The 25,171-nt window shown below is 46.6% G+C and overlaps 11 protein-coding genes and 1 non-coding gene across 12 annotated transcripts; 7 read left to right on the forward strand and 5 right to left on the reverse strand.

Annotated features, from left to right (window-relative positions):
- The first annotated feature begins 164 nt into the window (after positions 1-164).
- GGS22DRAFT_166159 (ribosomal family S4e-domain-containing protein) lies at positions 165-1,817 on the forward strand. Its single transcript, XM_047961807.1, has 3 exons — positions 165-318; positions 484-906; positions 1,049-1,817. The coding sequence occupies exons 1-3, from the start codon at positions 305-307 to the stop codon at positions 1,398-1,400; spliced, it is 789 nt and encodes a 262-aa protein (XP_047817655.1). The 5' UTR covers positions 165-304; the 3' UTR covers positions 1,401-1,817.
- A 1,842-nt stretch (positions 1,818-3,659) lies between these two features.
- GGS22DRAFT_189792 (uncharacterized protein) lies at positions 3,660-4,783 on the reverse strand (the record flags this gene model as incomplete). The annotated part of the gene is made up of 3 exons (XM_047964903.1): positions 3,660-3,961; positions 4,263-4,339; positions 4,404-4,783. The coding sequence occupies 3 exons, from the start codon at positions 4,781-4,783 to the stop codon at positions 3,660-3,662; spliced, it is 759 nt and encodes a 252-aa protein (XP_047817656.1).
- Positions 4,784-5,547: 764 nt separating this feature from the next.
- Positions 5,548-6,785, forward strand: GGS22DRAFT_166165 (uncharacterized protein). The gene is made up of 2 exons (XM_047961808.1): positions 5,548-6,425; positions 6,577-6,785. The coding sequence occupies exon 1, from the start codon at positions 5,732-5,734 to the stop codon at positions 6,356-6,358; it is 627 nt and encodes a 208-aa protein (XP_047817657.1). The 5' UTR covers positions 5,548-5,731; the 3' UTR covers positions 6,359-6,425; positions 6,577-6,785.
- Positions 6,786-6,877: 92 nt separating this feature from the next.
- Positions 6,878-8,135, forward strand: GGS22DRAFT_26406 (uncharacterized protein). The gene has a single exon (XM_047966634.1). It carries the CDS (start codon positions 7,122-7,124, stop codon positions 7,698-7,700), a length of 579 nt encoding a protein of 192 aa, XP_047817658.1. The 5' UTR covers positions 6,878-7,121; the 3' UTR covers positions 7,701-8,135.
- On the forward strand, positions 8,136-10,331 carry GGS22DRAFT_26412 (uncharacterized protein). The gene is made up of 2 exons (XM_047966635.1): positions 8,136-9,385; positions 9,465-10,331. The coding sequence occupies exons 1-2, from the start codon at positions 8,570-8,572 to the stop codon at positions 9,996-9,998; spliced, it is 1,350 nt and encodes a 449-aa protein (XP_047817659.1). The 5' UTR covers positions 8,136-8,569; the 3' UTR covers positions 9,999-10,331.
- Positions 10,332-10,444: 113 nt separating this feature from the next.
- Positions 10,445-10,518, forward strand: GGS22DRAFT_t88. Its single transcript has one exon. It is a non-coding gene; the product is annotated as a tRNA-Val (tRNA).
- Positions 10,519-10,839: 321 nt separating this feature from the next.
- GGS22DRAFT_166170 (fumble-domain-containing protein) lies at positions 10,840-13,129 on the reverse strand. The gene is made up of 3 exons (XM_047961809.1): positions 12,524-13,129; positions 12,166-12,448; positions 10,840-12,100 (listed from the first exon to the last, which is right to left on the reverse strand). The coding sequence occupies exons 1-3, from the start codon at positions 12,833-12,835 to the stop codon at positions 11,244-11,246; spliced, it is 1,452 nt and encodes a 483-aa protein (XP_047817660.1). The 5' UTR covers positions 12,836-13,129; the 3' UTR covers positions 10,840-11,243.
- Positions 13,130-13,808: 679 nt separating this feature from the next.
- GGS22DRAFT_189797 (uncharacterized protein) lies at positions 13,809-15,317 on the reverse strand (the record flags this gene model as incomplete). The annotated part of the gene is made up of 3 exons (XM_047964904.1): positions 13,809-14,578; positions 14,654-15,068; positions 15,129-15,317. 3 exons carry the CDS (start codon positions 15,315-15,317, stop codon positions 13,809-13,811), a joined length of 1,374 nt encoding a protein of 457 aa, XP_047817661.1.
- Positions 15,318-17,210: 1,893 nt separating this feature from the next.
- Positions 17,211-18,651, reverse strand: GGS22DRAFT_26434 (uncharacterized protein). The gene is made up of 4 exons (XM_047966636.1): positions 18,268-18,651; positions 17,945-18,069; positions 17,594-17,871; positions 17,211-17,534 (listed from the first exon to the last, which is right to left on the reverse strand). The coding sequence occupies exons 2-4, from the start codon at positions 18,040-18,042 to the stop codon at positions 17,440-17,442; spliced, it is 471 nt and encodes a 156-aa protein (XP_047817662.1). The 5' UTR covers positions 18,043-18,069; positions 18,268-18,651; the 3' UTR covers positions 17,211-17,439.
- A 1,514-nt stretch (positions 18,652-20,165) lies between these two features.
- GGS22DRAFT_26478 (Redoxin) lies at positions 20,166-21,530 on the forward strand. The gene is made up of 3 exons (XM_047966637.1): positions 20,166-20,407; positions 20,485-20,684; positions 20,972-21,530. Exons 1-3 carry the CDS (start codon positions 20,284-20,286, stop codon positions 21,143-21,145), a joined length of 498 nt encoding a protein of 165 aa, XP_047817663.1. The 5' UTR covers positions 20,166-20,283; the 3' UTR covers positions 21,146-21,530.
- Position 21,531: 1 nt separating this feature from the next.
- Positions 21,532-23,046, reverse strand: GGS22DRAFT_26481 (60S ribosomal protein L24a). The gene is made up of 3 exons (XM_047966638.1): positions 22,852-23,046; positions 22,485-22,628; positions 21,532-22,353 (listed from the first exon to the last, which is right to left on the reverse strand). Exons 1-3 carry the CDS (start codon positions 22,900-22,902, stop codon positions 22,072-22,074), a joined length of 477 nt encoding a protein of 158 aa, XP_047817664.1. The 5' UTR covers positions 22,903-23,046; the 3' UTR covers positions 21,532-22,071.
- Positions 23,047-23,211: 165 nt separating this feature from the next.
- On the forward strand, positions 23,212-24,803 carry GGS22DRAFT_26499 (adenosine deaminase/editase). Its single transcript, XM_047966639.1, has 3 exons — positions 23,212-23,383; positions 23,443-23,476; positions 23,549-24,803. The coding sequence occupies exons 1-3, from the start codon at positions 23,251-23,253 to the stop codon at positions 24,708-24,710; spliced, it is 1,329 nt and encodes a 442-aa protein (XP_047817665.1). The 5' UTR covers positions 23,212-23,250; the 3' UTR covers positions 24,711-24,803.
- Positions 24,804-25,171: the final 368 nt, after the last annotated feature.

Here is a 25,171-nt window from a genome sequence, read left to right on the forward strand (position 1 = left end):
CTGCTTCTCTGTCTTGAAAAGGGTGATAGTTCTGTGAGGGTAGTGGAGTCTAGAATGGTACGTACCTGTCGATCCCGGCAAAAGAAAATGCCAAGAAATCAATAACAAGTTCCTGTGCACAGACCACGCAGATTACCATCCCACAACCATAAGACCCACTAGGGCACAAACCCACAACTTTTCGCTTCTATCGAAATTGTAACCTAGGCGCAATCAATCTAACAACTTTTCTCATCTTTGAGAAACCTCCACATCGACCTGCCAACTTCACGATATCCTCATCATCTATCGTTGAACAGACAAAATGGCTCGCGGACCGTAAGTATACCTTCTACAGAACAGCATATACTATTTTAAATATCGACATACAGAATTTCCACGAAAAGCCGCCGTCGCTGTCGCGAAGCGCGCATTGACGTTGGAATTTCGCTACCGAAAATTTAAATTGATGATGTCCTATACTAATTGATTTTCGATTCACAGGAGAAAGCACCAGAAGCGCTTGAGCGCCCCCTCCCACTGGCTTCTTGACAAGTTGTCCGGTGTCTACGCCCCCAAGGCTTCCGCCGGTCCTCACAAGCTACGCGACTGCATGCCCCTCATCGTCTTCATCCGCAACCGTCTGAAGTATGCCCTTAACTACCGCGAGACCAAGGCCATCCTCATGCAGCGTCTCGTCAAGGTCGACGGCAAGGTCCGAACCGACATGACCTACCCTGCCGGCTTCATGGATGTCATCACCATCGAGAAGACTGGCGAGCACTTCCGCCTCATCTACGACACCAAGGGCCGCTACACAATCCACCGAATTCAGACCGAGGAGGCCGAATACAAGCTGGGCAAGGTCAAGCGCGTTCAGCTTGGCAAGGGCGGAATCCCATTCTTGGTCACGCACGATGCGAGAACGTAAGTTCTATTAAGCATCATTCAGCCGTTGGATCAAGCTTTGGTTGAACCACCTTTTACCATCTGTGATAGGATCGAGCTTCGAACTGATGGCTGTATGTACCCCCTTCCTCCACCTATGCTAACATTATATTTTCTATAGCATCCGTTACCCCGACCCTTCTATCAAGGTCAACGACACTGTCAAGATCGACTTAGCCTCTGGCAAGGTCTCGGACTTCATCAAGTTCGATACTGGCGCCATCGCCATGGTTACCGGTGGTCGTAACATGGGTCGTGTCGGTGTCATCACCCACCGTGAGCGTCACGATGGTGGTTTCAACATCGTCCACATCAAGGATGCCATTGACAACACTTTCGCCACTCGTGAGAGCAACGTTTTCGTCATCGGCTCCGAGAAGCCTTGGGTCTCCCTACCCAAGGGCCGCGGTGTCAAGCTCACCATTGCCGAGGAGCGTGACCGACGTCGTGCTCAGGCCCTGGCTGGTCACTAAGCATCTTCTATTAATGAAACAAAAAGGGATCTGGCAGAGGGTTGATTTTCACAACGCATGGGAACTGGCGTCTATGGCATACCAATTCGCTCTTACCAAATGAGTAAGATTCGTGGTTTAGGTCAATGATGAATGAGAATTAATTGACCCTGATCCTGCCCTTCTGTGGCATCTGCAATTTCAATCATCTGCTTCAACCTTATACTATCGTGACATGCCCTACTAGTAAAACATAATTCTCGACTACCCTGTGCCGGTCTAATACTATCTTCTAGGTTGGTATGACCTAAAGATGGGAGACAAGTGGAATGCTATATTACAAAGACCTACCCGTAGCCAGCTATTGTTTCAGACACAGCGCCACCCGCCCCTATGTATACTAATTTTATTTCTAATAACTCGCTACTTTCTCCAAACCATCAGGTCTACTATTAGTTTATGTTGTTTGTCCCACTCCATATTTGCCACGAAAGGAAAAACATAAAGTCACGACAACTTTTAACCTGATCTAGTCCTTTCCTTAACTTTGGTCGAGCAGATTCTAGTTCCTACTGAATTTGGGGGATTCGTGTGGTCAAGGTAGGTATATCCTAGGGGTTCTTGGGGTAGAATCGGACGGACTAGAAAATAACGGGGGTGCTGGTTAGGTAGGTAAAAGTCCAAGCTTGTGGCGTTGAGCCCGGAGTTTGGAATTTCCTTCACTCTACTTTAGGTACTTGTCGAGGTCGATACTGGCTTATATTGGCGGTCCTAGGTTTCAGCCAAGATCAGGCTCTAGTGCTCTCATATATTTAATGGTATTTTGGCTTATCTAATGGTACGTGTCATGTCTTTCTTTATATTGTAGTTATACCTGAGCTGAGACTTATATACAAGATCCCTGGATGTGTATGCCTAGGCTGCTAGGTAGTATGATTACAGTTATAAATGCGAAACAAAGTAAGCTCCGTAGTTCGTACCGAGATTTCCTAGTGTTTAAGATGATCAAAGAACGAAGGAAGCAGGCTCGGTCCCCGGCTTGATTTAGAGGCTGATATTGACTCCACTTCCGGATAGCCCAGAATGGCTTGATACTAGCTCAGCGGCTCTGTCAGCCCTAGCCCCCGTGTCTCATTACCTAGGTTCCAGCTTGTCTGGTAATCTATTGAGGATTTGGAATACATCCGGAGGAGGTGGGTTTCTCATCATCTTTCGTGCGGTTTACCATGGGGAAGTGATGCTGTATATCTGATTGGATAATAATATCCTGAATAGCTTGGTTTTATAGCCTCCTCATATTTATTTTCTCGGGTGCTTGTATGGCTGATATCAAAAGTTAAGAAGCGAGATTCTAAGCAGGCTAGAGGTAAGATGAGGATATGCAGAGATGCGTCAGGGGCAGGAAATAAGACGCAAGAGACGTGAGCTAGGGGTCCGTAGATGACGGATTTCTTAGACATATGGCTACGGAATTAGACGCGCGGTGGCAAGCCACCTCAAATAGACATGTTTATATAATCGATGATTGTTTCACGTTCGAGAAAGCCGCTGGAAACCGCCCGCTCTGTAGGTACTGTTGAAGCTCCCGCTCATGTTGTCGTCTAAGTAAGACATGCCGCGGATAGATCCCGCTGTCATTTATTTTCCGGTCGAGAAACACTTACATTAGTGACGAAATCTTATTACCTAAGTTCGTTGATACCAGCTATCCAGCGGCGAATGAGAGGCAAGTACCAGCGATCAGGAAAGTTATTGGACATATCTAGTCACTTGTTCTAGCCAATGGATTCAACTTGATACGGGAATTAGGTGAAACCACATCTCGTGTAACTATTGGGTGAACTCGAGTCAAGCAAGTCTAGCTTTTCCTCGGTGAATAATGTTGATAGATTGTTGAAGAATTGAGGCTTATTGGAACTCATCGAAGGGAATTCCCGGACCAGATTTTGGTTGGCTGACCTAACTGTCTCGGCATATTCGGGATGCTCGTATTTTTGATCATTTCATGTGGATGGCTTGGATCTAGAAGGGTTTGTTTGCGTACGCGAGACGGGAGTGTCGGGTTGCTGTACCCGTTCCTTTGATATTTTGCCCGCAATTATCAGATAAGTCTCGTCTTGGCTTGTCTTGAAATCTGGCATAGGAAACTTCCTCCTTGTATCTGAGAGAGGCCGCCTTTAGACCATGTCGAAATCCACGAGCTTGAAGTGAAAATGTTACTTCTTCACGCAAAGGTCGGTGCGAATTATCCACTTTTCCCCCGCTGTTACTTGCCGACCTTCATGCTGAGAGCCGGCGCATTAGTCTCGCAGGTCCTGTAGGAGAGGGGGGTAAAGATGTTTCTGTATTTACCAATAAGCAATCATCACCGTGCTTGTGGAGGAGAAGCAATCCTGTTTCTGGGGCAATAGCAATTTCTTCTTTTGGTGATTTACGATCGTGGGTGTAGAATACAGTTTCTCCACCAGCACAGCCTTCTGTGGCCGAGGTCAAGTACAGTAACAATGTCCAGGTTGTTTTAGTGCTGATGGTACCGGGAGACTCGTTGGTGTATGGTAAAGTGACTAGATTGAAATCGTCGTCTGCGGCTGAGTGATTAGTAACCAATGATTCACCATCTGAAAGAAAACGACTCCAAGATGCGCATGGTGCCCACACCATGATGTGATTATCTCCAATGGCCATGGATATCTGCGAGAAATTTTGGTGGTGTACTGCATATTCAAGCATCTTCACGTTAAAAATCCAATTCTGTGCAGAAGACTTGCTGCAGAAATAACGTCGCTCCTTAGGCCACGTAGCCTTGGCTTGCATAGTATGCTCCGGACCCGAAAAATATGGGTGTGTATTGTGAATCTGAAGAAGGTGGTCATGAGTACCTACAGTGGCAGTCGAAATATTGACCCTTGGTGTAACGATATATTCGGATGTTGGGATTCAAGCCCACCACATCACCACCCCTGTTGTAGACCATTAGTGTTATCCGTTGACTAACATGTGATTGAAGCATGGTTGCTTTCTAACCATAGATGCCTAACGGACTCTTCCAGAAGAGCATCTTTGAGCCCGGTTTCAAGCCAGAGTCTCTGAGAGAAACGAGGGTCGTCAACCTGGAACCTGTCGTTAACCCTCAACGCTTCGCCGCGTTTTGGTCGGCCGGGAGTAGTGGTCAAAGGTAATGTCTTAAGAAAATTGACATAGTCTCGGCATAGATTTTTCGGCCAAAAGTTCCTCACAAGAATAATCTTGTCTTCCAATCCTGGGATGGGAGCTTCTGGGCTAAGTTCTAAGACGGGTAGAGGGGGCCTGAATGGGGGCCAATTTGGAGGTTTAGCAATGGCTGCAGACGCCACCGTAGGATTTGATGTAGGTTGGTTCTTCTTGACTGATTTATCCTTCCCCATAATAGCCCCGTTTAAGTCTTTGTACTCAGGTGTGTAGGTAGGTAGGTACCAGTATTGGTGAATTTTCAGCTTTGGGTGGTCTGGAAGTTGGGTGGTTTAAGGGAAGAAGATGACATCCACAGATAAGGTTGAGTCCGTTTACTGTAAATGGATTCTGGTAGGATATAATTTAGTGGACTGGGGTGCTGGAACCCCGTCCCCGGCACCCCGGCCCCGGCCCCTAAATTGCATGTCAATCAGCACTAAAGAAATTGGCTGCTTGGCCCCTCCAAGATAAAGTTAACTCCCGTATTTTACCTTGATCGATCTGATCTTGTTACCAGGTACTCGGTTTTACTATAGCAACCTCGTGGACATGTATCTGTACAACTGCAAGCCCCTCACATGTTTTCTGCTTCATGCGAGTGACATGAGCGCCTATGGGTAGTTACAAAATGCACTGCAACTATGGCATTTCTGATATAAGCACCTAATTGGCCTGAGATCATATATCTGCCTGAGCAAAATTATCAATTTCGAGAAGGTAAGCCGTCCGGTAATAACAATACGGCTGCATATTCTCACCGCCCTCTTCATAATTCAATCATTTCAGTAGGGAGGCAATTATGGCGTGATAGAGAGACAAATATGTCAGATTGCAGACACTAATGTGGATAGAACCTATCGGAAGTTTTCTAAGCTTCCTTCTTAGTAATTGATGATTGGCTTTTATCCCTTTTTCTTTTTGCTTCATGCTTCTACCCCTTAGTCAAAGTGGAAATTACAATAGCTCTAGGGGATTCGATGATGACCGTCGGATTCCGGGGTATTTGCCTGGAAACTGGCATGACAAGAGATCCATGTATAAAGAGCCTGATGGACCCTCACACATTGAGACAAGGTCTTCAACAGACAATATCATGCATGAATCCACTCTGACTACTCTTGCATCGTCACCTCAGCCAAAAGATGAGTAGGTTTTCGACATATTGTGAGTGGACCGTCACCGCTCGAAAGTGCTTAGATGGTGAACCGCCCCCGGATCATCTAGCAACGTTCCACCTGTGGAGAGGGTTAATACAATTCCCACTCATCGGAGTAGCGCACTCTAGCCGCATCGCTTGTTTTTATAAAGGCCTGGTAGCCGAGGTTGATCAATCTAGGTTAGATGACAAACGGAAAGAATTATACAGGAAATTCACGGCCAGGGTAATCTCTGCCCACGTTGCTGTTGAGGGGGTAGGGGCGCCGTTTGGGACTGTTTCGAATCTTAGAAAGCCCCTTTGTCGTCTCGCGGCGGCCCTCGAAATCATGGTAGCATTAAAGGAGTATGACGATGACCATCCTATTCACTGGTCTGAAGTATTTCCGACGGAGGATGCTCCGTGCTCTATGTCGCCGCAGGATCTCTGGCTTCATTTCAAGCTAAAAAGTATCCGACCATGCCTTATCTTTCTCGTACGAATTTTGAGGCTCCTGCTTCCTGGTTATTCTGAGTGGTGGAATGAATGTGAGGAGAGCTTTAGGAGGAAGCAATGGATGCTCTTATTCGTCCTCGATTCACCAACCCCCCGAAAGATTCGAACCCCAGCATAACCTCCTAGGATCGACTTGGTAGCTCCCTAGGCTGAGCTAGAATGATGAACATATAAGAGCTAAGTATCTAAAATTTGTTAGTTCTCGATTTTATAAGTCTCGGTCGTGATTCTCGCTAATGAGATACATAGATACTTAATTGACAAGAAGGCATGGTAGAAGGAAGAAGAGGTATAATAGGAAATTATAAAACACTGCATTCATACGATATCCTGTACCTGTATCGTAGAAGGGTCCACTGTTTAGCTTATAGCTCCTGTAATTAATGCGAGGATGTACTACACTAATATCCATAGCGCCGTAATCCATGTATGTCGTGTAAAACCCAAGGTCAAACTTAGGAAAGGGTCAAAAGTTAGAATTCTCAAACTCAAGATGACGATGGTTATGCGTATATCAAAGATAGGCATTCATGCTTAGATACCTAGTGTTCCAAATTATCTATCTAAACGGAATAAATACTGTGATATCCGATTTCATTTCAAAGAATTTTGAAATCCGACTAAATTACCTCTACCCCACCTATTTACCCCGGATTTGAAAATCGGGACTAACAGAGATCTCTGAAAGGAAAGAACAATTTCGATTCTAGCACACGACACTAACGACCTCTAACTCTTACTCTTTTCAACCATTTCCATGGAAAGCTAACCTGCAATCATTTAGTAATTGGCTTCTTAATAATCGTCACTCGTTCAATTCTCGACTGATATTTCGCCTTTCTCTGCTTGAAATAGATCAATTTCGAAATAGACGAACATCAATGTGGTCATTCGGAACTACTATGACCATGGCGAAGGATAGAGAACCCTCTCAAGAAAAACCTCTTCCACCCTCACAACATTCACAGCCTCTTCAACCTTCCCAGTCCACTGAAAACACGATACAACCATTTCAACCCCGACCGCCGATATTTTCGGAACGATCGCTGAAACAATTGGGGTTGTTCTTCGGAGGCGCAGGCTTTATGTTTCTTTCAACCTTGATTACGAGGCGTTCAGTAACTAGGAAATATATGGCTACAGTACCTAAATTCTACAACCAAAGCAACCGACCAGCAATCAAGGCGCCATCCGACGGTTCCTTAATAGCTCTAGAGGCTCTGAATTTAGCTACCCTTAATGTCATGGGATTCGGAATCATGACTACTGGTGGCCTAGCATGGGCTTTTGATGTCTCTAGTGTTGATGATTTAAGAGCGATGGCACGACGAAGTTACGGAATTCGCGGTGGTCAGACTGACGAGGAAGCTGAACGAGAGATCGAAGAATGGATCGCCAGCGTTCTTGGGAGAAAAGAGGAAAAGGAGAAGCAGGAGGCCAAATCTTCAAAGAATGACTAAACGTCACCAATAATTCGAGCAAGCTAGACATCTAGCTAACGAGTAAGGGAGTTAAATCTATGTCTAAGATACATATAAGGACAGCCACGATACTCAACGCTTGACGCCCGACGCCCAATAGCTGAACTAATGCGGTGTAAGCCCACTGGTTACGCATGCCTGGCCATGATCGGCATGTCATCGACGATTCGGCGATTGGTTATCTCGACCAGGCAAGATCCTGAGCTAATCAAGCCACCCGATCTCGCTTCGTCTTAGGTATCAACCTCCCGCGGTCTAAAAGACGCACTTGTATCTGGAGCTGGGTACCTGTACAAATACCTTAGTATCTATATCATACATCTATTAATGCCTTGATGTTATCCTGCTCCTCATCACTCTTGGAGTCGCATTGCCTACCTTGGTAGCTAGTCAATCGCTTTCACCCTACAGATGCTGGTCATCGAGCATTGCTACCTAAGACTTAAGTCTATCTGGTCTACTCCAATCTCACCGCTCAGCCTCTTTCTCATAGAGCTAGTCTTCATAAAGCAATTAGCTAAATTTGGTTTAGGTTATGCTGCAAGTGCGGATTTCGAAAGACCTATGGATATTGAGGTCGCTAAGTGTGCCCAGTTATGCTACGGGTTTCAAGGATTTCGGATCCGTGTTACTATTTGCTTTTCCAAGGTCTTACATACATTGCCATGCTTCGATCTACGAGACCACTTACGTGCACGTCCGCCAAGGATCCGCATTCGGTAATTCGAGACCATTGACTGATGGTACTAGCATACGTGCTCAACATATCTGTCAAGTTCTGATAGTAATATACCTAAGTGTTGACGCATGGGCATGTATAATTAACAGCAAGAACTGAAGTCATAACCATGGCCGACTATACCGTACGCGTTCGAAACTATCACTGGTCCCATCAAAATACTCTTGTGCAGTCACCCGTTTTGGATCTCACAGCACCCGTACGAACGCTGGTCGTTCAACCGTTGGAAGGTACAAATAAGCAAGAGCCGCGAGTGCTTAGCAACACAATCGAGTTGAGAGACGATATCCAAGACGACATTTACGAAACCGAGGCACACGGCGTGTCAGTATCGACAGGCCCGTCGGCCACCGATAAGTTCCCAGTCTGGGTGCCCGTACATAGTTATAAATGTAAGGAGGGAGAAGTCTATGTTGTAAACTTGACGACGTTCGAGGCCTCCAAAGTTCCTGTAGCCCGTATATGTTGGGTACCAAGCTTTAAAGCCCCTGATGGCAAGTTGTATACGGTTATCGGTGCTCCACGGAAACAATTGCGAGAGACGCGAGTTTTGGCCCTCGCTCAGCAAGTCGGATTTCCAAGAGAAGCTAGATTCATTACAATCGATCCAACTTTACTCGCTAGTTACGACGAGATCAGTCACGACCAAAAGAAGGCTTTATTTGACATCCAGCTTATTTACATCCGAACAGGATCCAATCCACCGTCGATGCTTCTTTCGAATGGGTATCGCGTATTTTCTTCCCCGAATAGGTTTGCAAACGATAGGCTCAGCTTAGAAGAGGTCTTATCTGAAGATCTCGAGGCTCCTCGACGTAACCACTCCATTTGTAGCTCTCGGAGTTCCTCCGATAGCTCTAGCGACGACGACGATGAATCACTGTACGACGAGCCCACGTACGTGTCGTTAGTAGTAGACCCGAAGGTACGACATTTCCAAATCTTGACTGTATCAACTAGAGTTATACTGTATACGAGATAGAAGACGTTGACGCAGTTGACAGCGTTTCTATACCTGCGATTGCAAATATCCTGGTTTACGTCCTACCTGTTTTGACCCATACCCGGGCCACCGGCATGGTACAGATGAAGAATGCTCCCTCGGATCAACTCACACGAAGCATTGTGTCTTTGCAGACCATGCGCCTGATGATTGTGTCATAACTGGCTCTTCAGAAAAGCACGAGCATTGCATCCATCTATCGGAAGCTATAGAATCTGATTTTAAGAGAGATTACGGCGCGGACTGCTGTGCTGATGTTGAAGCCTTCTATGAAGACACGGGGAAGGCAATGAATGATGAATTCCCCATGGATCTCGAACCGGCTTTTGCTAATTCACCAACTGTAGCTTACCTGTCAGAATCCGATTTTTATGCAGAATGGGAGAGTATTGATCTGGGGGAGCTTGACGATGTGGATCGACTTTGCTTACCAGGTTCAACCATCTCAACCTCGACTGTCGAGGAACCAATTCCGAGTTCTTATATGAGCCTTGAACACTACGGCTCTCCAGAACCGAAGGACATGGAAGTTTAACTTGCCGCGTTCTATGCTTCCAGAATTAACTCAATGCGAGAGTAGATGGATGAATTAAGAAACTCTGGCGGATACACATGGGAGTACTTGTTCTGAATTTTATCATGGGTGGCAGCGACGTATTTTCTATCTTCTACGAGGTTATACGGATATATCTTTCTTATATATGTTAAAGAAAATCCGCTCTCCCTGCAATTAACTCGAAGCGCTATAGATATCACTTATGTATCTACCTATACTACGGTGAATTATCTCCATTCCCGAATTGAACAGAACTATAATAGTAAGGAACCCCCTAATAGATCCCACCAGCACTACACATACGCGAGGGCGTTAGTCTATCTTAAACCCCCACTTAACACACACACAGCGAACTTCCAGCGAATCAATCGCATTTCTCCACACTAGCTAGCAGTATATGCCTCAATAAAAAGCCGTCGTTCATCGGTCGGATGGTGTAGTTGGTTATCACGTCAGTCTAACACACTGAAGGTCCCCAGTTCGAGCCTGGGTTCGATCATCCATTTGCTTTTTGACATGTGAGACTTGCGTCTCGGATGTATGTGGGTTGCGTCTATGAAGGTTGCTTTTGGTAGCGATACTCTTTTGGTGCGTTGGATTTCAGCTTGTGCTCGGAGACCTTTGGGGATGTGATATATGATTTATTATAAAACCATTGGGGCGGTGTGTGAGATGAATTTTATGTTACGCAGAAATTGGCTTGTTTGAGGTAGGTATATGGATTTGCTTCTTAGTTGATATATTATAGGTTCATTTATACGCAAGAATATACACATTAGTCTACTTATTATGGTGCTGAATAGAGTACGTAGCTCATGAATTGATAGGTTATTCTATTGAGTATCCTGTATTTTCCACGTCTAATCCACGTCTGCGATGCATATCCTATTCAGTAATTTGCTGCATAAAACAATGCTATCTCACCGTACTAGTGTCATCTCGATACGAGTATGGTGAGACATATACCTAGGTAGATTGGTAGATAATGAGCAAGGAGTAGGTAGATAGGTAGGCATGGTACGATATGGTGATGCTGAGATTTCTTCAGCATTGCATATCGTTCCGACCTGACGACATTTTATTGTCCATTCAAGTCTTCCTTCCTTTTATACTTCCTCTTCTCACGATTTGTTGTGAGCATTATCACCAAGGAATTGTTTGGCGGTTCCTGTCAAATAGTCAAGATGGGGTATCCTCTTCTATTAGACTTAACCCTTTCTTGGATTACCGACTCTCCTCGAAACTGCCTCTGCGACCCCAATTCCGGGGTTGGTGCTTAAGGAATGCGCCTACGGCACCTAGATACCCTTCGTGGCGTAGGAAGTACGCCTGCTTCTCTCCTTTACTCCAGAACTTGATGGCGTAGCTTAGGGTGTTCATGGTCTGAGGGTGGCCGCGAATGAAAGATCCACCAAAGTAAATACGGGAAAGGCCGTGCACTTGCGACTGCAGGTAGGATATCTGGCCGATATTATTACTGATGGCGTAAAGTAAAGAACGTGAAATATCAGCGCTAGAGAATCGCGACCGGGCTAATTCACTGGCCCTAGAGGAGGTGGGTCGAGGTTGCGGTGGCTGTTGTGGTTGCGAGGAAGTCGATACGGAGGTTTGATCTAATTTCTGCTGCTCTTGCCTTCGATTTTGATCATCACCATTGGAAAGTCCACCTGTGTCTTCGGCTTCGTTTTCTGCTTCCCGTTTCATGCGGAAAACCTTACCGAAGGAACTAGCGATTGTAGTACTCTTTAGTCCGATTTTACCATAATCGGTACCATAAATATCTCCAACCAACATGTCGACTTTAGCATTGTCGCCATGTGCAGCCATATCTAGCATTTCGTCGAATGATTCGGCGGGTGTGAGTAACGAAAGAATACCCCAAAGGGTACCTCCTCCAAGAGACGTACCACCCACACGTTCATATGTCCGCGGTCCAGATACCTTAAGTATACTAACACCAGAACCTATATTAACTAGCATATAGGGATATATATTAGCATTAGGCGACGCGAAGTGCATAGGATCCGTTTCGGAGTATGTGAAGACTTCGCGGGGTATCTCGGTGATAAAGAAATCAAGGCCTGTCGCAATGTCAGTATATCGACCCCTATTACTTTTAAAATCGAGATGACCAGAAATATCTAACCAATAATTAAACACTCCATTTCATCTTCTCTTAAGACGTCAACATCGAGTCGTTGTCGTATTCTGTCGTAATATTTGTATGAGCCGCCCCCAGTGGCCATCACGCACAGTTCACCCGGTTTAGAGCCATTGAGGGCCAATTGCTTGTCCTTGAGGTGTCGCATAAACTCTATACAATCGTCTACGCGATCGGTCTCGAAAGATTGAAAGTTGAGTCGCCCACCTGGGTCGTTGGAATGCGCTTCGCGGGAGAAATATACGACTTTCGCTAGGGATCCACCGATCTAAAAGCAATAAACGGATGGTAAGCTCGGTTAATACGGAGTCGCAAGCTCGCGATAATATTACGAGAAGCTTACATCGACAGCGATATGACTAATAACAGCTGTATGATTGGGGAGGCGAATGTCCTTTGTCTCGTGGTAGCTATTCCCAGTCCCGGATGGGTTCGCCGGGGTACCAGGCTGTTCGGGGGTATCGACGATGAATGCGCCTTTGACGTTTATACGAACGGAACCGGGATGGGTGATTGTGCTATCGATCTCTGCGGTGCTCGTCATGGTTCGCGGTCTTCCGGTCGCTTGCTGCGCCGCATCGTCTTCTCCGTCTTCAACCGCCACTTCTGTCGCAAACTTAGTCGCAACTTCGGCTTGATAGTGATCCTCAGGCATTTTTGCTCGTTCGTATCGGATCAAGCTCGGGAGTGGTTAAAAGAAGTAAGATATAATCAAAAGAGGGAATTGGAAGCTTCTGTTGGCTCAGAAGCCTAAAAGTGGAAGATGGTCAGGGAGGCATGAATTCTCGATGTAGCGTCAGATCTGTATTCGGCGAGATAGAGAGACGGCTTATGGCTATAGTAATTGGAACATCTGTATTATTAAAGGTGTATCCGGTTAACGGAGTAAGGCTTAAAAGAATGATTTGGTTTTTTGGTGGGACAATTGGAACTGGATCGTATCTTATGGATCCTTTAGTTTCAACGACGAGGCACAGTTTAAACAAATGAGATTAAATGATTCTAGCATTTTGACTCCGCAGTGACATGCCACCACCTTATCGATAACTATACCGGGGTTGCCTACTAGGTACAGCATGGGTAGCGTGGGTAAATTTCAAGGTTAATGCCCCAACAGCTCCCCGCTGCCAAAACCCCTCATAGGCTCATACGTAACCGTGTAACGTGCCAATCTGCGGGCCTAGCCGTCTTCCATGCACCTAACCGAGACTTGTTATGTAAATCGACCGAGATCCGCAGCTGCCTTATTTTCTTAAACATTCATGATGAACACGGGAATTGTTTCGTTCAAGTCACTTCTATAATACGAAACAGTATTTTGACAAATTTTGTCTAGCTTTCGATACCAGTCAGCAACTAATTAGAAACCTAAAGCCAACTAATAATTACTAACTGTTAAATATGAGTAAGCCGAACGCAACTAGATGGCTCATAAATACTCGAGTCTTGATAAGTTTAAGAGTAAATTGTACATACGATGGAGTCATATTCTTAAGACATATATCTAGCACGTATCTAATCTAGATTCTAAAGTCAAGCAGACCAACCTAACCCCTGAACCCCTTATGTATATACCTACTCAATATCCATAACACAAATAAAGCCAACCTACCTATCTAGTCCCTCCCTCAAAAGAACCTCCCAGCAGGCGCGCTCACAAACACAGCCGTAAGCACACCCGCGCCCAACAACGCGCCCAGCAAAGCCTGCACGAAAATGACATCCTGGATCCTCCTCAGCGCCGGCTCGCGGATCCAAACCTCGCGGTCGAAGACCCGGCGCACGACGTTCCGGCGCTGATACCGCACCACCCACGGCTCGTCCTCGTAGCTATTCCCCGCGCCGAACGCGTCGAAACACCTGCCCTCTCTACCCCGTCCCCCTTGTTCTTCTAACTCCGACCCGTCGAACGAGTTTGGTGGCGAGGGGGAGGGAGAGGGGGTCTCGAATAATTCCCAAGGCCGCACGTGCCGATGGTGCAGCCCGTGTAGCACGACGCACATTCCTTTTTGTGCCGCGATTAGGGTTGCGATCCCGAGGACCCAGAAGATTGCGAATAGCGCTCTCCATCCCCGTGGGGCGCGGCTGAGGGTTAGGAGTATAGCGCCGATTGTTGTGAGGGTGATTATGCTGGTTCCTAGGCCGACTGCGAAGGTTACCCGCGATGGGTTGCCGTTGCAGATGCTCCAGCGGATGAAATTTGGGTGAGCCTGGCGGCGTAAGGTGTCTTCGACGCTGCGGGCTATGGAGCGGAGAGCGGAGGGGTGCGTGGTGTAGGCTAGGGCTTGGATTGCGGATTTTTGTTCGCGGGATGAGAGGTTGAGTTGGCGGGGGGTGGAGTCGGCGAGGTAGGTGCTTATTACGCGAGTTATTTCTGCGCGGAAGGGTTGGATTGTGACTAGGTAGGTAAGTGAGAGGTTAGATGTGTGACATGTTTTGTCTAGGAAATGGGAAGTGGGTACTGAGGACTTACATGGTTGTGTGGCGCCGGCGGCGATGAATGCATCTTGAGCTTGGATGTGGTGGTTAGATACCTGGGAGCTGGAGAATATTGATGGAGTCTCGTTAAGACTGGGAGTTGAGGGTGGTGTTGAAAAGGGGTCTTTGATTTCGACGACAACTTCCGACGCCCCTTTTTCAAAGTCTGTGCCCTTGAAAATTGAGACGACTTTTTGCTCTCTTCTCATCTTGTCAATGACGTCTTTCTGAACCTTGGCAGTCGCCTCATCTTCCATTGCTTGTGTCCACTCGGGAGAGAGTTGGGCTTCGGAGATGTTAATCTCATTGAAGCGCTTGACATAGTCGCGATACCATAAGAAGAACTGTAGATTCTCGGCTGCATGCTCGATGTAGATTAGGTAGTTCATAAAATCGCGGATGGTGCATGGCTATGAGACATGAGTTTGTTAATATGTAGATCGCGACTCAACGTTGAAGAAGTGACTCACAGGACAAGTTCCGCCGTTGATGATCCTGTCAAAAGTAAGAGCGTCAGGTATACCGGATGAAGGTCCTGAATAGCCTGATTTGAGGGAAGCATTGCTCTTCTCATTTTCTGAAAGGGTAGTATTGAGACGTATAAATTGTTCCTTGCCTACATGCTTTGGCCGTCGATACATAAGTGAGAGAAGACCCATTTTGGAATTTGGAGGGATCGACAACTAGGAATCTTCAACTGTTGAGACAGTCTCATGTATGATTGAATGTCAAAGTTGGGAAACCAGTAGCAAGTGAATATAAATGAGATACATTGGAAGTCCTCACGTATATAATACCGAAAAAAAGCTGCCTCAATGGGGGCATTAGAGAGCCTGATAGATATAACTGCCCCTTTCTGGAGGATATGGCTATGTCTTGGACCAAAGGACAAGTGCAACTAAGATGATGGCGACCTACACGTAATCTAGGTTTCATGTCCGCGTAGTTACCCATTGCTAATTCATCATGAAGCCTTGAAGTTAGCGTAGAAACGCCATTAAAGCTGAACGCTAGCTGACAGCCCGTGTTAAATTATTCGGGTATAGGTATTCTTCTCGTCGTGATACACTCCATATTCAGATTCTTGGTTACGAACCCACATAACGTTCATAACCGATTCAGCCAGTCATAGCTCGGTGCCTGCTGATACAGAAGACACCATGATGGTATGAGACAACGTCTTGCTTGCCACGCAGCTATATTCTTAAAGGCTAGCTAGCCATCGAACACTTGAAGGCCAGTAGCAGCGAATAGTCCGGATGAGTTACCTCATTGGATAAGTGCCACTAGTTATGACTCAGTATAGTTCATTAAGAAGTAGACCAATACTAGACCAACCAGCTCAGTGGGAACTGGAGAATTGTCCAACGGTCATATCCGTATGAGGTAAATATTTGTGTAAAAGACCCCCAAGATGGATTTTCAGACACGAGAAATGGAATTGACTTGGTGGATGGATCATGGGATTTTATTGACAGCGTAGTACGATACCTAGTAAGGCCGAGTAACAAGCACAGGCCGTTGTAATAATAGACTCGACGTTTCACAGGACCGAAATATGAATAGAAATCACATTAACCGATATTACAATGAAGTACGAAAGTTAAAAATAAAGCTAAGGCTGAAGGAACGAACAGCTATTGTCTAAAGCTGATACTCCAATCGGATGGTGTTGGAAAAGAAGAAACCCCTGGCCCAGATCTAGAGATCTGGGAAATACCCCTGTGTCTCCACAATACAACCGGTGATAGAAAATCTACGATTGATTGGATACAGGGGTACTGATGTCATGCATCGCCGGGGCTTAATCTTGCCCCTAAAAGGTTCCCTGCATCGTCGTACAGCATACCCCTTTTCTTTTTTCGCCTGTATGTCCCCCCAAGTTCACGATGCTTTTAATATGCAGGGATACATTCCAGCGTTTTGAAGTGCTCTAGGGCTACCTCCCTACTTGGCTGCCTGACTGCGTACATCGGCTAGGTCGGCTTGCTCATTAGTGAATCGACCCCAAACTAGAGTTCGTTCGTACCGTGTAGTTGGGTTCTGTCCTAGATTCTTAGTATACAATAAGAACCTGTAATCCATTAATTCATGATATCAGCTCACAATATGTAGCCCTTTCGGACATTCTTGCCAAACAAGGCACTCCTTTTCGACCCCATCATGATACTATGTATAAGGCTTAGCTTTAGCTCGTGAAAAGAAATGAGGGTTTTGTGTTCTGTCGTACGATATCTACGCCATTTTCAGCCCCAAGAACGCTGTCGACAGCGGCCGTCAATGGGGCCAGAAACTGGTTCACATCGTACTTCAGCCAGGCAGTTTCGCCAATCCCGGTTTTAGCCATCTTCCAAGGATGAATTCCAATGCCATGTGGTTGAGGTAGGATATGCCATGTGACTGGTACCAAGTACAGGGATCGAATGTCCTATGGAGGCATATGCGCGTGTATATTAAGAGGCTGGATCGAACGCCTCTTTTACTAGTGCTGATACAATGAATGCTTACAAACCGGGCTTTAATGAGGGGGATTACGACGCTTTTTCGCTCTCGTTCTTGTTGGGAGATCAATAATGTTTCCTATCTTCGAATGACTATCCAAGTATCACGACGTGAGAGTTATGTTGTCATTGACGATTGAAAACACTTTTATTTCGCACTCCCAACTCTCAAAGCAATAGCTATATTATTTGGGTTGTCGTATTCTTAATGGATTACTGCAAGGCTAGAGAAAACGGCCTATGAACGTATTTCCTCTGTTGGTAGAAGAGTTTCCCCTTCCTACCAATGTCTTTCGGAGATGTCGACAGTATTCACGTCCACGCCATCCTTAAACCATCTCTCATCGTCGGCGATCTTAACATCATTTCCACTCACTAGCATCATATCAGTCAACAATTATTATAGATTAAAACAAGAAATGGGATAAACTCACTCTGCCGCTTTCTCATCAACCCATTGTCAGAAAAAGTCCAATCCTCGAGTCCGTATGTACGCCACCATTGCCCCTCCTTGTCATACCATTCATACCAGAACTGAACGGCGATCTTATTCTTGGTAAACGCGAACAACTCCTTACGAAGCCGGTATCCGTTTTCGCGTTCCCACTTCTGGGTAAGCCAGGCCTCGATATCTTCCCGTCCTTTGATGAAAGTGTCACGGTTACGCCAAATCGAATTTGTTGTATACGCGAGCTTCACTTTCGCTGGGTCTCTGTTGGTCTTGTCAGCCCCTTTTCAGATTTATCTAGGCATTCTAATTGGGGAAATTAGATATTGATACTGACTTGGTATTCCAAGCATCTTGTGCCGCTTTCACTTTTATCTGGGCGCTTTCCGCCGTGAAAGGGGGGTATGGAGGTCTTGGCTGTTCCTCACTTGCCATCGTGGTATGTTTATTTCCAATTTTCTCCTGTTTCGAGGATAATTATCAGCTTGCTGCTAGTTCTACACTCCCACAAGATATTCCATTTGTCGCGAACTCTTATATCCCCTTATATTCCCTCAAACTTGGTCTTTATGTATGTCGATGAGTAATGTACCATGTAGGACTATGTGTAACGGCTGAGTTGTGTCCCGGCGAATGAAGCAAAGTGTCGAAACGACATACCGGAATAGTCTACGTGCTGGCGTCTAGCCTCCCGGAATTGGTTCGGTCGCTTTCGGGAATACCAAGGGCGTAAAAGTTGAGTATATCTTAACCTATTCTAACCTAAGACTTAAGTGATCCTTCTGCGGACTTGATGACCGGAACGTTATAATTTGGTGGAGAAAGTGACAAGTCCGAATGGGAAAGGCGTACGCGATTATGTAATTCAATTTGGTTGCTTCTCCTCGGGTTCCGAAGGGTCCCTCTCTTCTGTTTCAATTCCCGTCCGGCGAGACCCGATGTCAAATTACAAGCGGCATCCGGTCGGGCTAGAGTTGATGCTCTGTTACCCAGTTAAACTCCAATATTAATCTCTATTATTAGTGATATTATGAGGAACTCACCGTTGGATAATTCCATCATCAGCCATGTCGATTCTGACTCCCACAGACGGCGAATATGATCATTTCGGCGACTTACATCGGTCCTATACCGCACTCGCCATCCATTTCTCTTGACACGCGATCGCTGAGAACGACGGTCAAAACGCGGTCCAAAATTCGACAGGTCACGAACAATTCAAATACAGCTTTTGACTCATAACCAGCTCAGACTATCGTGATACACGTAGGCTACTAGGCTGGTAGTTGCCTGGCCAGAATTTGGAATCGGGGGCCGATAGGTCACATCGTCGGTGACATCGACGGAAATTCCAAATATTGTTACCCTCTTAGCTAATGCCCGTATATCCTTCGTCATTTTATGTCATCGCACATCGCACATTGTCCATCACACCGGGTCGCGCCCTTACACGCGCGTCTTTTCAAACACCGGTGCGAGTTATCTACATGTAACAATTCCAAATTTTCAGATTTTCACATGCCCCTTTCATCTTGGCAGCTGATAGTTACCTACTGGCCCCCACATAGCTTCACATTCTTGCGGGTCGATAGCTGACAGGGCAGGACAGCTCTCCTATGTTTCCGGAATAGTTCACAGTCCGTACCTGGTGTCTGTAAATGTTTTCTTTCCCCAAACGTTGAATATCATGTCGTATGTTGACGGGCGGTTCATTTTATGCCGAGAGTAACAACTCGCCGAATTTCGAGAGCGTTACTAGATAAGTATTACTAAGGATACTGGTAGGTGGTGCGGGTCTCTCGGGGATAATAGTTTCATTTTCATTGTTGTAGGAGATAACATTGTATGTATTATTCTGTTATAGCTACTAGGTACCTAGATCCTCGATAGCGCATGACGAAATACTTGCCTGGGCGCACGAACGGAAAGACGCCGCACCTGCGTTTAAGAGTATAGCACTTGTACTTAGCTTGGTAAATTAGACCGAACTAGACTTCATCTGATCTTGCCTTGTTACGAATTCTGCATCGAATGTAGAAAGCAGAAGGAAGAGTTTGAAGAAGATAGGCGAATAATTGAATAAACCCCTAAACCCCTCCTTCCCTCTTGCCCATCAAGGTTTGCCTACCCCACCAACAATGCAAACCCCACCACGTACCTGTATACGGGTAGGTACTTCCATGCCATTGTTATGTCGTGATCCGGAAGCATCAATTCCAGAATAAACGGTCTTGCAGAAGTCTTGGCATGGGTTACCTGAACCGTAAAACGGTTTACAACCAAGGCAAACACTTACTAACACAGCAGGTACGGCTACTTACATAACGTCAGGTGGGATTGATTTACACGGCACCCTTGGATTCCGAATTCGCAGCATGTATTGATTCTACCTAGGTACATACATACGTCTATCGGACAGACCTGGCTGATATTACTGTAACAACCGAAATAGTTTTCCCATTGAAAGATCTAGAAGCTTGCAAAGGTATATAGTAGGCGACAAACTCCCGCATCTTGAGTTTGTCTGTTTTCCGTCTACCTATTTAATATACTCCATAATCCAAACGAACATATAAATCAGCTATAAGACATATCTAAGTGTCTTGAACTTGTCTCAGACAAAAAGAAACAGAAGTCTATAACTAGATAATCTAAGGAAAAAACATATCCACCACAATGTCTGCCCTCAAAGCCGGAGATGACTTCCCCGAAGGCGTCACCTTCACCTACGTTCCTTACAACCCCGACCAAGGCGCCGTAACAGCGTGCGGTCTGCCCGTCAAGTACGATGCCAGCAAGGGTAATTGTCCATTCTCTACTGTTCCCTACCGAGTACCTCAAGAAAAAAGAGACAATGAAAACTAACTCCCGACACAGAATTCAAAGAGAAGAAAGTAGTCCTAGTCTCCGTGCCCGGTGCCTTCACGCCGACGTGCCAAAACACGCACATCCAGGGCTACATCGAGAAGCTACCTCAGCTAAAGGCCGCGGGCGTCGACCAAGTCATCGTCATCTCCTTCAACGACGCCTGGGTGCAAGCCGCCTGGGCCAAAGCCAACGGGATCAAAGATGAGATCGTAAGTCTCCCTCCCTCTAATTTTTCAATTTCCTCATGTTTTAGTATATAAATATGTATATAAATCCTGTATCACCCCTCGCCAGCCTCTCGAATAAGAGCGGTTGACACAGACGCCATTGGACGCCACTATGCGCAACATACCTACCTATCATAGTGGCTCCCCATCCCGTGCCCGCTTGCATGCGAACCTGTAGATCGCGATTTTACCCCGCCATAACCACCACCACTACCAAACATCCCCTCCATCTAACCCTTCCCCCGGCTAACCACATAAAACCCCCCCAGATCTTCGCATCCGACGACGGCGCCCCCTTCAGCAGCAGCATCGGCTGGACCCTAGGAGCCCGCACCGCGCGCTACGCCATCGTCATCGACCACGGCAAGGTCGTCTACGCCGAGAAGGAGCCCGCCAAGGACGTCAGCGTCTCCGGCGTCGACGCCGTCCTAGCCAAGTTGTAAACACTTGTTTGATCAGAAAAACAACAGTCACCCTTACTTCCCCATCTATCTACACATCACACATCACATATAGAAAGCTAGGAGAGGGGAAAAGAAGGGAAAGGATGGAAAGGGAAGGGAAACAGTCAATTCAGCACAGCGCCAGCAAATGTAGAGTGAGAACAGCGCGTTGTGGAAACCGGGGAAAAGGGAAGAAGGTGGATTTACCTACTCCTTTTCCCCCGAAATTCAGAGAAACAGGCTTAACCTAGCTACTCCGGAACGAGCTCCCCTCAGCTACGAGCATTCATAGCACCGGAGTTTTTGAAGAAAGCTGGTAGACTACTCAATAGACTCAACTTACCTAGCACACATACCTACTCTGTAGCACGGCGTGGCATGCATGTTAAATATGGTACCTGTTCATTGGTGTGGTTATCCGCAGCGTCTAAATCGTTTACCCTTTTTAGCCGCGCGATTATTGTCGTTAAGTCATACATACCTTAAATTAGGTACGACGACTTGGCATGGGTAAGCAACTTAAGGGATAAGTTGAAGAAGGCATAAACGGTAATCCGGTAACGGTAAAAAGAAAGATAAAAAAACAATCCCGCGAGACGTAATTTTCAGACCGTAGAACGAACTGGTATTATGAAGCTACCAGGTTTAGAATTCCCATGACCCATGAGACATTCCATGCATTGCCCCCAACCGAACAAGATGTAATTGCATATGCGTGTAAGTGTGTGTGAGGTTTCTTTTATTCGCAATCGAGGAAATATCCCACCGAAGACGCCGCCAGACGCAAGAGGCAACACTAGTGATATGCACTATATCTCTCCCCTCGAAAGTCATGTCCTCTCCCAATCGTCCGTATCATCCATCTGATGTCCATCCCGCTTGCTCTCTTCCCCACCTCCCCAGACTAGAAAATCACAGGCGACGGCTTAACGGGTCTTGGCCTGGACTTTCTGCTGGGCACCCTTCGCGCCTTGCTTTCCGACGATGCGCTGGGTCTGGCCCTTGGAGGCGGCGGTCTTGGCCTTCTCGGACTTCTTGGCGGCGGCGGCGGCGGCCTTCTTCTCCTTGGACTCCTTGATGGCGGCGGCGCGGGCGGCGTTGCGGGCCTCCGGTCGCATCGATCGCTTCTCCTTGATCACATCAAGAGAGGCGCCGACGATGGCTCGCTGGGACTTGACGGTGCGGCGCGTGCGCTTCTTGGCCACTTCCTGTAGTATTTGTGAGTCACTATTCTAACGTAGGATTCTTCCATTTCTATTGTGTTGAAATATCTCTATATCCTGTAGAGATATTCTTCACAATTGGATAATATGTGAATATGTGAATCTGTGAATCATACCTCAGAGATACCCTTGCGGTGTTGTCGTCGGAAGAGAACAGTCCATGAGATTCGGCGGGGGTTCTTTCGCTGGAGGAAGAGGGACTCGGACTTGCCGTTCTGGAATCGGAAGATTTTGCTGTCGCCTCGGATGTAGAGCTTGCCCTATTTTGCGATTTAATTAGCATTGAATTCTAGACGTCGATCGCGTTGATATATATGATATAAGTAGGGTGTGAAGTTCGTGGTCGGGTATTGTAGTATGTGCCATCAATCCGTCACATCCATCTCCGGACTTCTTTATTCTTCCTCCCAACGCGCGATGATGATGATTGAGGATTCACGGGTTCTGATCGGAATGACGGAAATCGATGAAGGGAAAGCATACCTTGCCAGGGTAGATTCTCTGGCCAGAGAAGGTGTCGTCGTAAGTTCTCATGGTGACGGTTGTTGTGTGGTGAGAACTTAGGTGGACTGCTGTTGTGTTAGTAGTTTCGTGGTTGATTGATTGAATTAGGATAAGAGACGAATTTCGTAAATCTCAAAGTTGCGCACTTGTGTGGGTTGAATGACTAAGCCGCTTTTTGCTGTTAGGGTCTCGCTTGATGTGGCGCGTGCGCTAGGAATGTGGCTGCAAATTTAATTCAATTTGAATGGGGGTAAGCCCCTATAATGTAATATCTCCATTGATGCATACAGTATTTTATTATTAGATCTATTTTCGACTAAAGGATTATTCCGCACATCACTTCAAATCGATGCCTCGTAAGAGGTCAGCTGTGTCTCGATGACCATCTCACCAGATGTTATCGCAGAGTTAGTACAAAAGCACTACGATGCTCTACCGGCGAAGAGGAAACCAACGATTCGAGGTAATGGACTACGAGAATGGGTGCCTCTGGCTGGCATAGTCGCTCAAGGTACATCTGGGTTTTGTGTATTTAGATATATCAAGACATGGCCTAATATCTAATGGCAGACAAAAATGATGAATTATGGTGTCTATCTATTGCGTAGGTTGGCTAGGCCTAGCATTCATTCGCAACTTGTAATGCTCAGTTGAAGAGATATCTAACAGGGGACAGGACGGGCATGAAATGCCTTCCCTCTTCAAAAGTCGCACAAGCACAAGGGAATTTATTACATGACTGGCATGCCGAAGTACTAGTTATACGAGCCTTCAACCGCTTCGTGCTAGATGAATGCAAAATCCTAGCTCAGGGGGGTTCTTCCAAGTTCTTGCGACGGCGGACCATAGGCGAGATAAAAAACTCCCAAATAGGTAAAATAGAAAAAGACATATCATGGCACGGCCAATCATTTACATGGAAAGAAGACATCTTCCTACACATGTACTGCTCCGAAGCCCCCTGCGGCGACGCAAGCATGGAGTTAATAATGGCCTCGCAAGAAGACGCCACGCCATGGGACCTACCACCCGAATTCCTCCCCAACAACACTACGGCCTCGCCAACCCTCCCCGGCCGCGCCTACTTCTCCCACCTAGGAATAACCCGCCGCAAGCCCGCACGTCCAGACGCCCCTCCCACGCTCTCCAAATCCTGCTCCGACAAGCTCGCCCTCCACCAACTAACATCCCTCCTTTCCTCCACTACCGCTCTCCTCGTCTCCCCTAACCACGTGTACATACACACCTTAATCCTACCCCTATCCCGGTACAGCGCCGTAGCCTGCCACCGCGCCTTCTCCGTGTCCCCGGGAGGCCGGATGAGCTGTCTAGCGCACCTAACCAGTAATACAAAAGGGGGCTACGCATTCCACCCCTTCGCCGTCGCAACCACGACATCCGAATTCGCGTTCTCCCAGAAACAGGCGAAAGAAGAAGCAGGAGCGGCGGGTATAGCCCCGAGTAACTTAGCCCTAGCTTGGACGCTGTCGGGTCTTGAAGAGGCTACGTTGGGAGGTGTTTTGCAAGGGAGGAAGCAGTCGGCCGCTGATGCGCGGGGAGCTAGCTTTGCTTCGAGAAGGAAGCTGTGGGGGCTTGCTGTTGAGATTGTTGGGTTACTTTCAACTTCACCATTGCCTCCGCTCTTACAGGATATAAGACCAGAAGAGGGAGAAGGAGAGATAGAAGTTGAAATTGGAAAAGCGCTCGGCGCCAAGACGTATGGTGAGATGAAAGGGTCATCATTACTAGAAGCTAGGAGGAGAGTAAAAGAAGAAGCAAGAGTGGAGGCTCTGAAAGGATGGGTGCGGAATCTAGGGGATGAATATTTCCACTTATAAGCACCACCACGTAACCGTCAGTTAAACCACCCTCCTTAATAAACACATACAAATCACAAAAGAAGCCACACATTTATGAAATAATTTTTTCTTCTTGGGCACCTACGAGCGAAAGCCCGGGCACCTAGGTAAGTGACCTACTAGCACAACTTGACGAAGAAACAGACCACAGCGCAAGCTTGCTAGAGTAGCAGGTGTGGGAAGTTGTCTGCCCTCGCCAGGGGGGGAGGAAAGAAGAAGGCGAGAGACAGAACCACCTGCTGGACTACCTGATAAATGACGAGTGTTTGAGAAAATCCCCCCCTTAACCCCCTTCGTGATGAATTTGCAAAAGGATGAACTACCGAAGAACTCCCTTCCCGACCTATCTCGCGACGCATGTGTGGGAGGGAAAAGGACCACCATCAACCGAGTCGACCAAATGCCATTATCATGCCCATTATTTTTTTCTTTTGCTTGTG

Source organism: Annulohypoxylon maeteangense, assembly GCF_022496945.1.
Source record: "Annulohypoxylon maeteangense strain CBS 123835 unplaced genomic scaffold GGS22scaffold_11, whole genome shotgun sequence".
NCBI lineage: Eukaryota > Fungi > Ascomycota > Sordariomycetes > Xylariales > Hypoxylaceae > Annulohypoxylon > Annulohypoxylon maeteangense.

Bases quoted from the DNA above. Each gene is read 5' to 3' on its own strand.
- GGS22DRAFT_166159 (XM_047961807.1), top strand. The intron at 907-1,048 runs GTAAGTTCTATT...TATTTTCTATAG, and splicing joins GTCACGCACGATGCGAGAAC to CATCCGTTACCCCGACCCTT.
- GGS22DRAFT_166165 (XM_047961808.1), top strand. From the start codon at position 5,732: ATGAGTAGGTTTTCGACATATTGTGAGTGGACCGTCACCGCTCGAAAG.
- GGS22DRAFT_26406 (XM_047966634.1), top strand. From the start codon at position 7,122: ATGTGGTCATTCGGAACTACTATGACCATGGCGAAGGATAGAGAACCC.
- GGS22DRAFT_26412 (XM_047966635.1), top strand. From the start codon at position 8,570: ATGGCCGACTATACCGTACGCGTTCGAAACTATCACTGGTCCCATCAA. The intron at 9,386-9,464 runs GTACGACATTTC...CGCAGTTGACAG, and splicing joins CGTTAGTAGTAGACCCGAAG to CGTTTCTATACCTGCGATTG.
- GGS22DRAFT_166170 (XM_047961809.1), bottom strand. From the start codon at position 12,835: ATGCCTGAGGATCACTATCAAGCCGAAGTTGCGACTAAGTTTGCGACA. The intron at 12,449-12,523 runs GTAAGCTTCTCG...TATTGCTTTTAG, and splicing joins TTAGTCATATCGCTGTCGAT to ATCGGTGGATCCCTAGCGAA. The intron at 12,101-12,165 runs GTTAGATATTTC...ACATTGCGACAG, and splicing joins AATGGAGTGTTTAATTATTG to GCCTTGATTTCTTTATCACC.
- GGS22DRAFT_26434 (XM_047966636.1), bottom strand. From the start codon at position 18,042: ATGGCAAGTGAGGAACAGCCAAGACCTCCATACCCCCCTTTCACGGCG. The intron at 17,872-17,944 runs GTCAGTATCAAT...CAAGACCAACAG, and splicing joins CAAGATGCTTGGAATACCAA to AGACCCAGCGAAAGTGAAGC. The intron at 17,535-17,593 runs GTGAGTTTATCC...ATATGATGCTAG, and splicing joins GTTGATGAGAAAGCGGCAGA to TGAGTGGAAATGATGTTAAG.
- GGS22DRAFT_26478 (XM_047966637.1), top strand. From the start codon at position 20,284: ATGTCTGCCCTCAAAGCCGGAGATGACTTCCCCGAAGGCGTCACCTTC. The intron at 20,408-20,484 runs GTAATTGTCCAT...CTCCCGACACAG, and splicing joins CAAGTACGATGCCAGCAAGG to AATTCAAAGAGAAGAAAGTA. The intron at 20,685-20,971 runs GTAAGTCTCCCT...AAACCCCCCCAG, and splicing joins ACGGGATCAAAGATGAGATC to ATCTTCGCATCCGACGACGG.
- GGS22DRAFT_26481 (XM_047966638.1), bottom strand. From the start codon at position 22,902: ATGAGAACTTACGACGACACCTTCTCTGGCCAGAGAATCTACCCTGGC. The intron at 22,629-22,851 runs GTATGCTTTCCC...ATCGCAAAATAG, and splicing joins AGAGAATCTACCCTGGCAAG to GGCAAGCTCTACATCCGAGG. The intron at 22,354-22,484 runs GTATGATTCACA...CAAATACTACAG, and splicing joins ACCGCAAGGGTATCTCTGAG to GAAGTGGCCAAGAAGCGCAC.
- GGS22DRAFT_26499 (XM_047966639.1), top strand. From the start codon at position 23,251: ATGACCATCTCACCAGATGTTATCGCAGAGTTAGTACAAAAGCACTAC. The intron at 23,384-23,442 runs GTACATCTGGGT...ATCTAATGGCAG, and splicing joins GGCTGGCATAGTCGCTCAAG to ACAAAAATGATGAATTATGG. The intron at 23,477-23,548 runs GTAGGTTGGCTA...AACAGGGGACAG, and splicing joins TTATGGTGTCTATCTATTGC to GACGGGCATGAAATGCCTTC.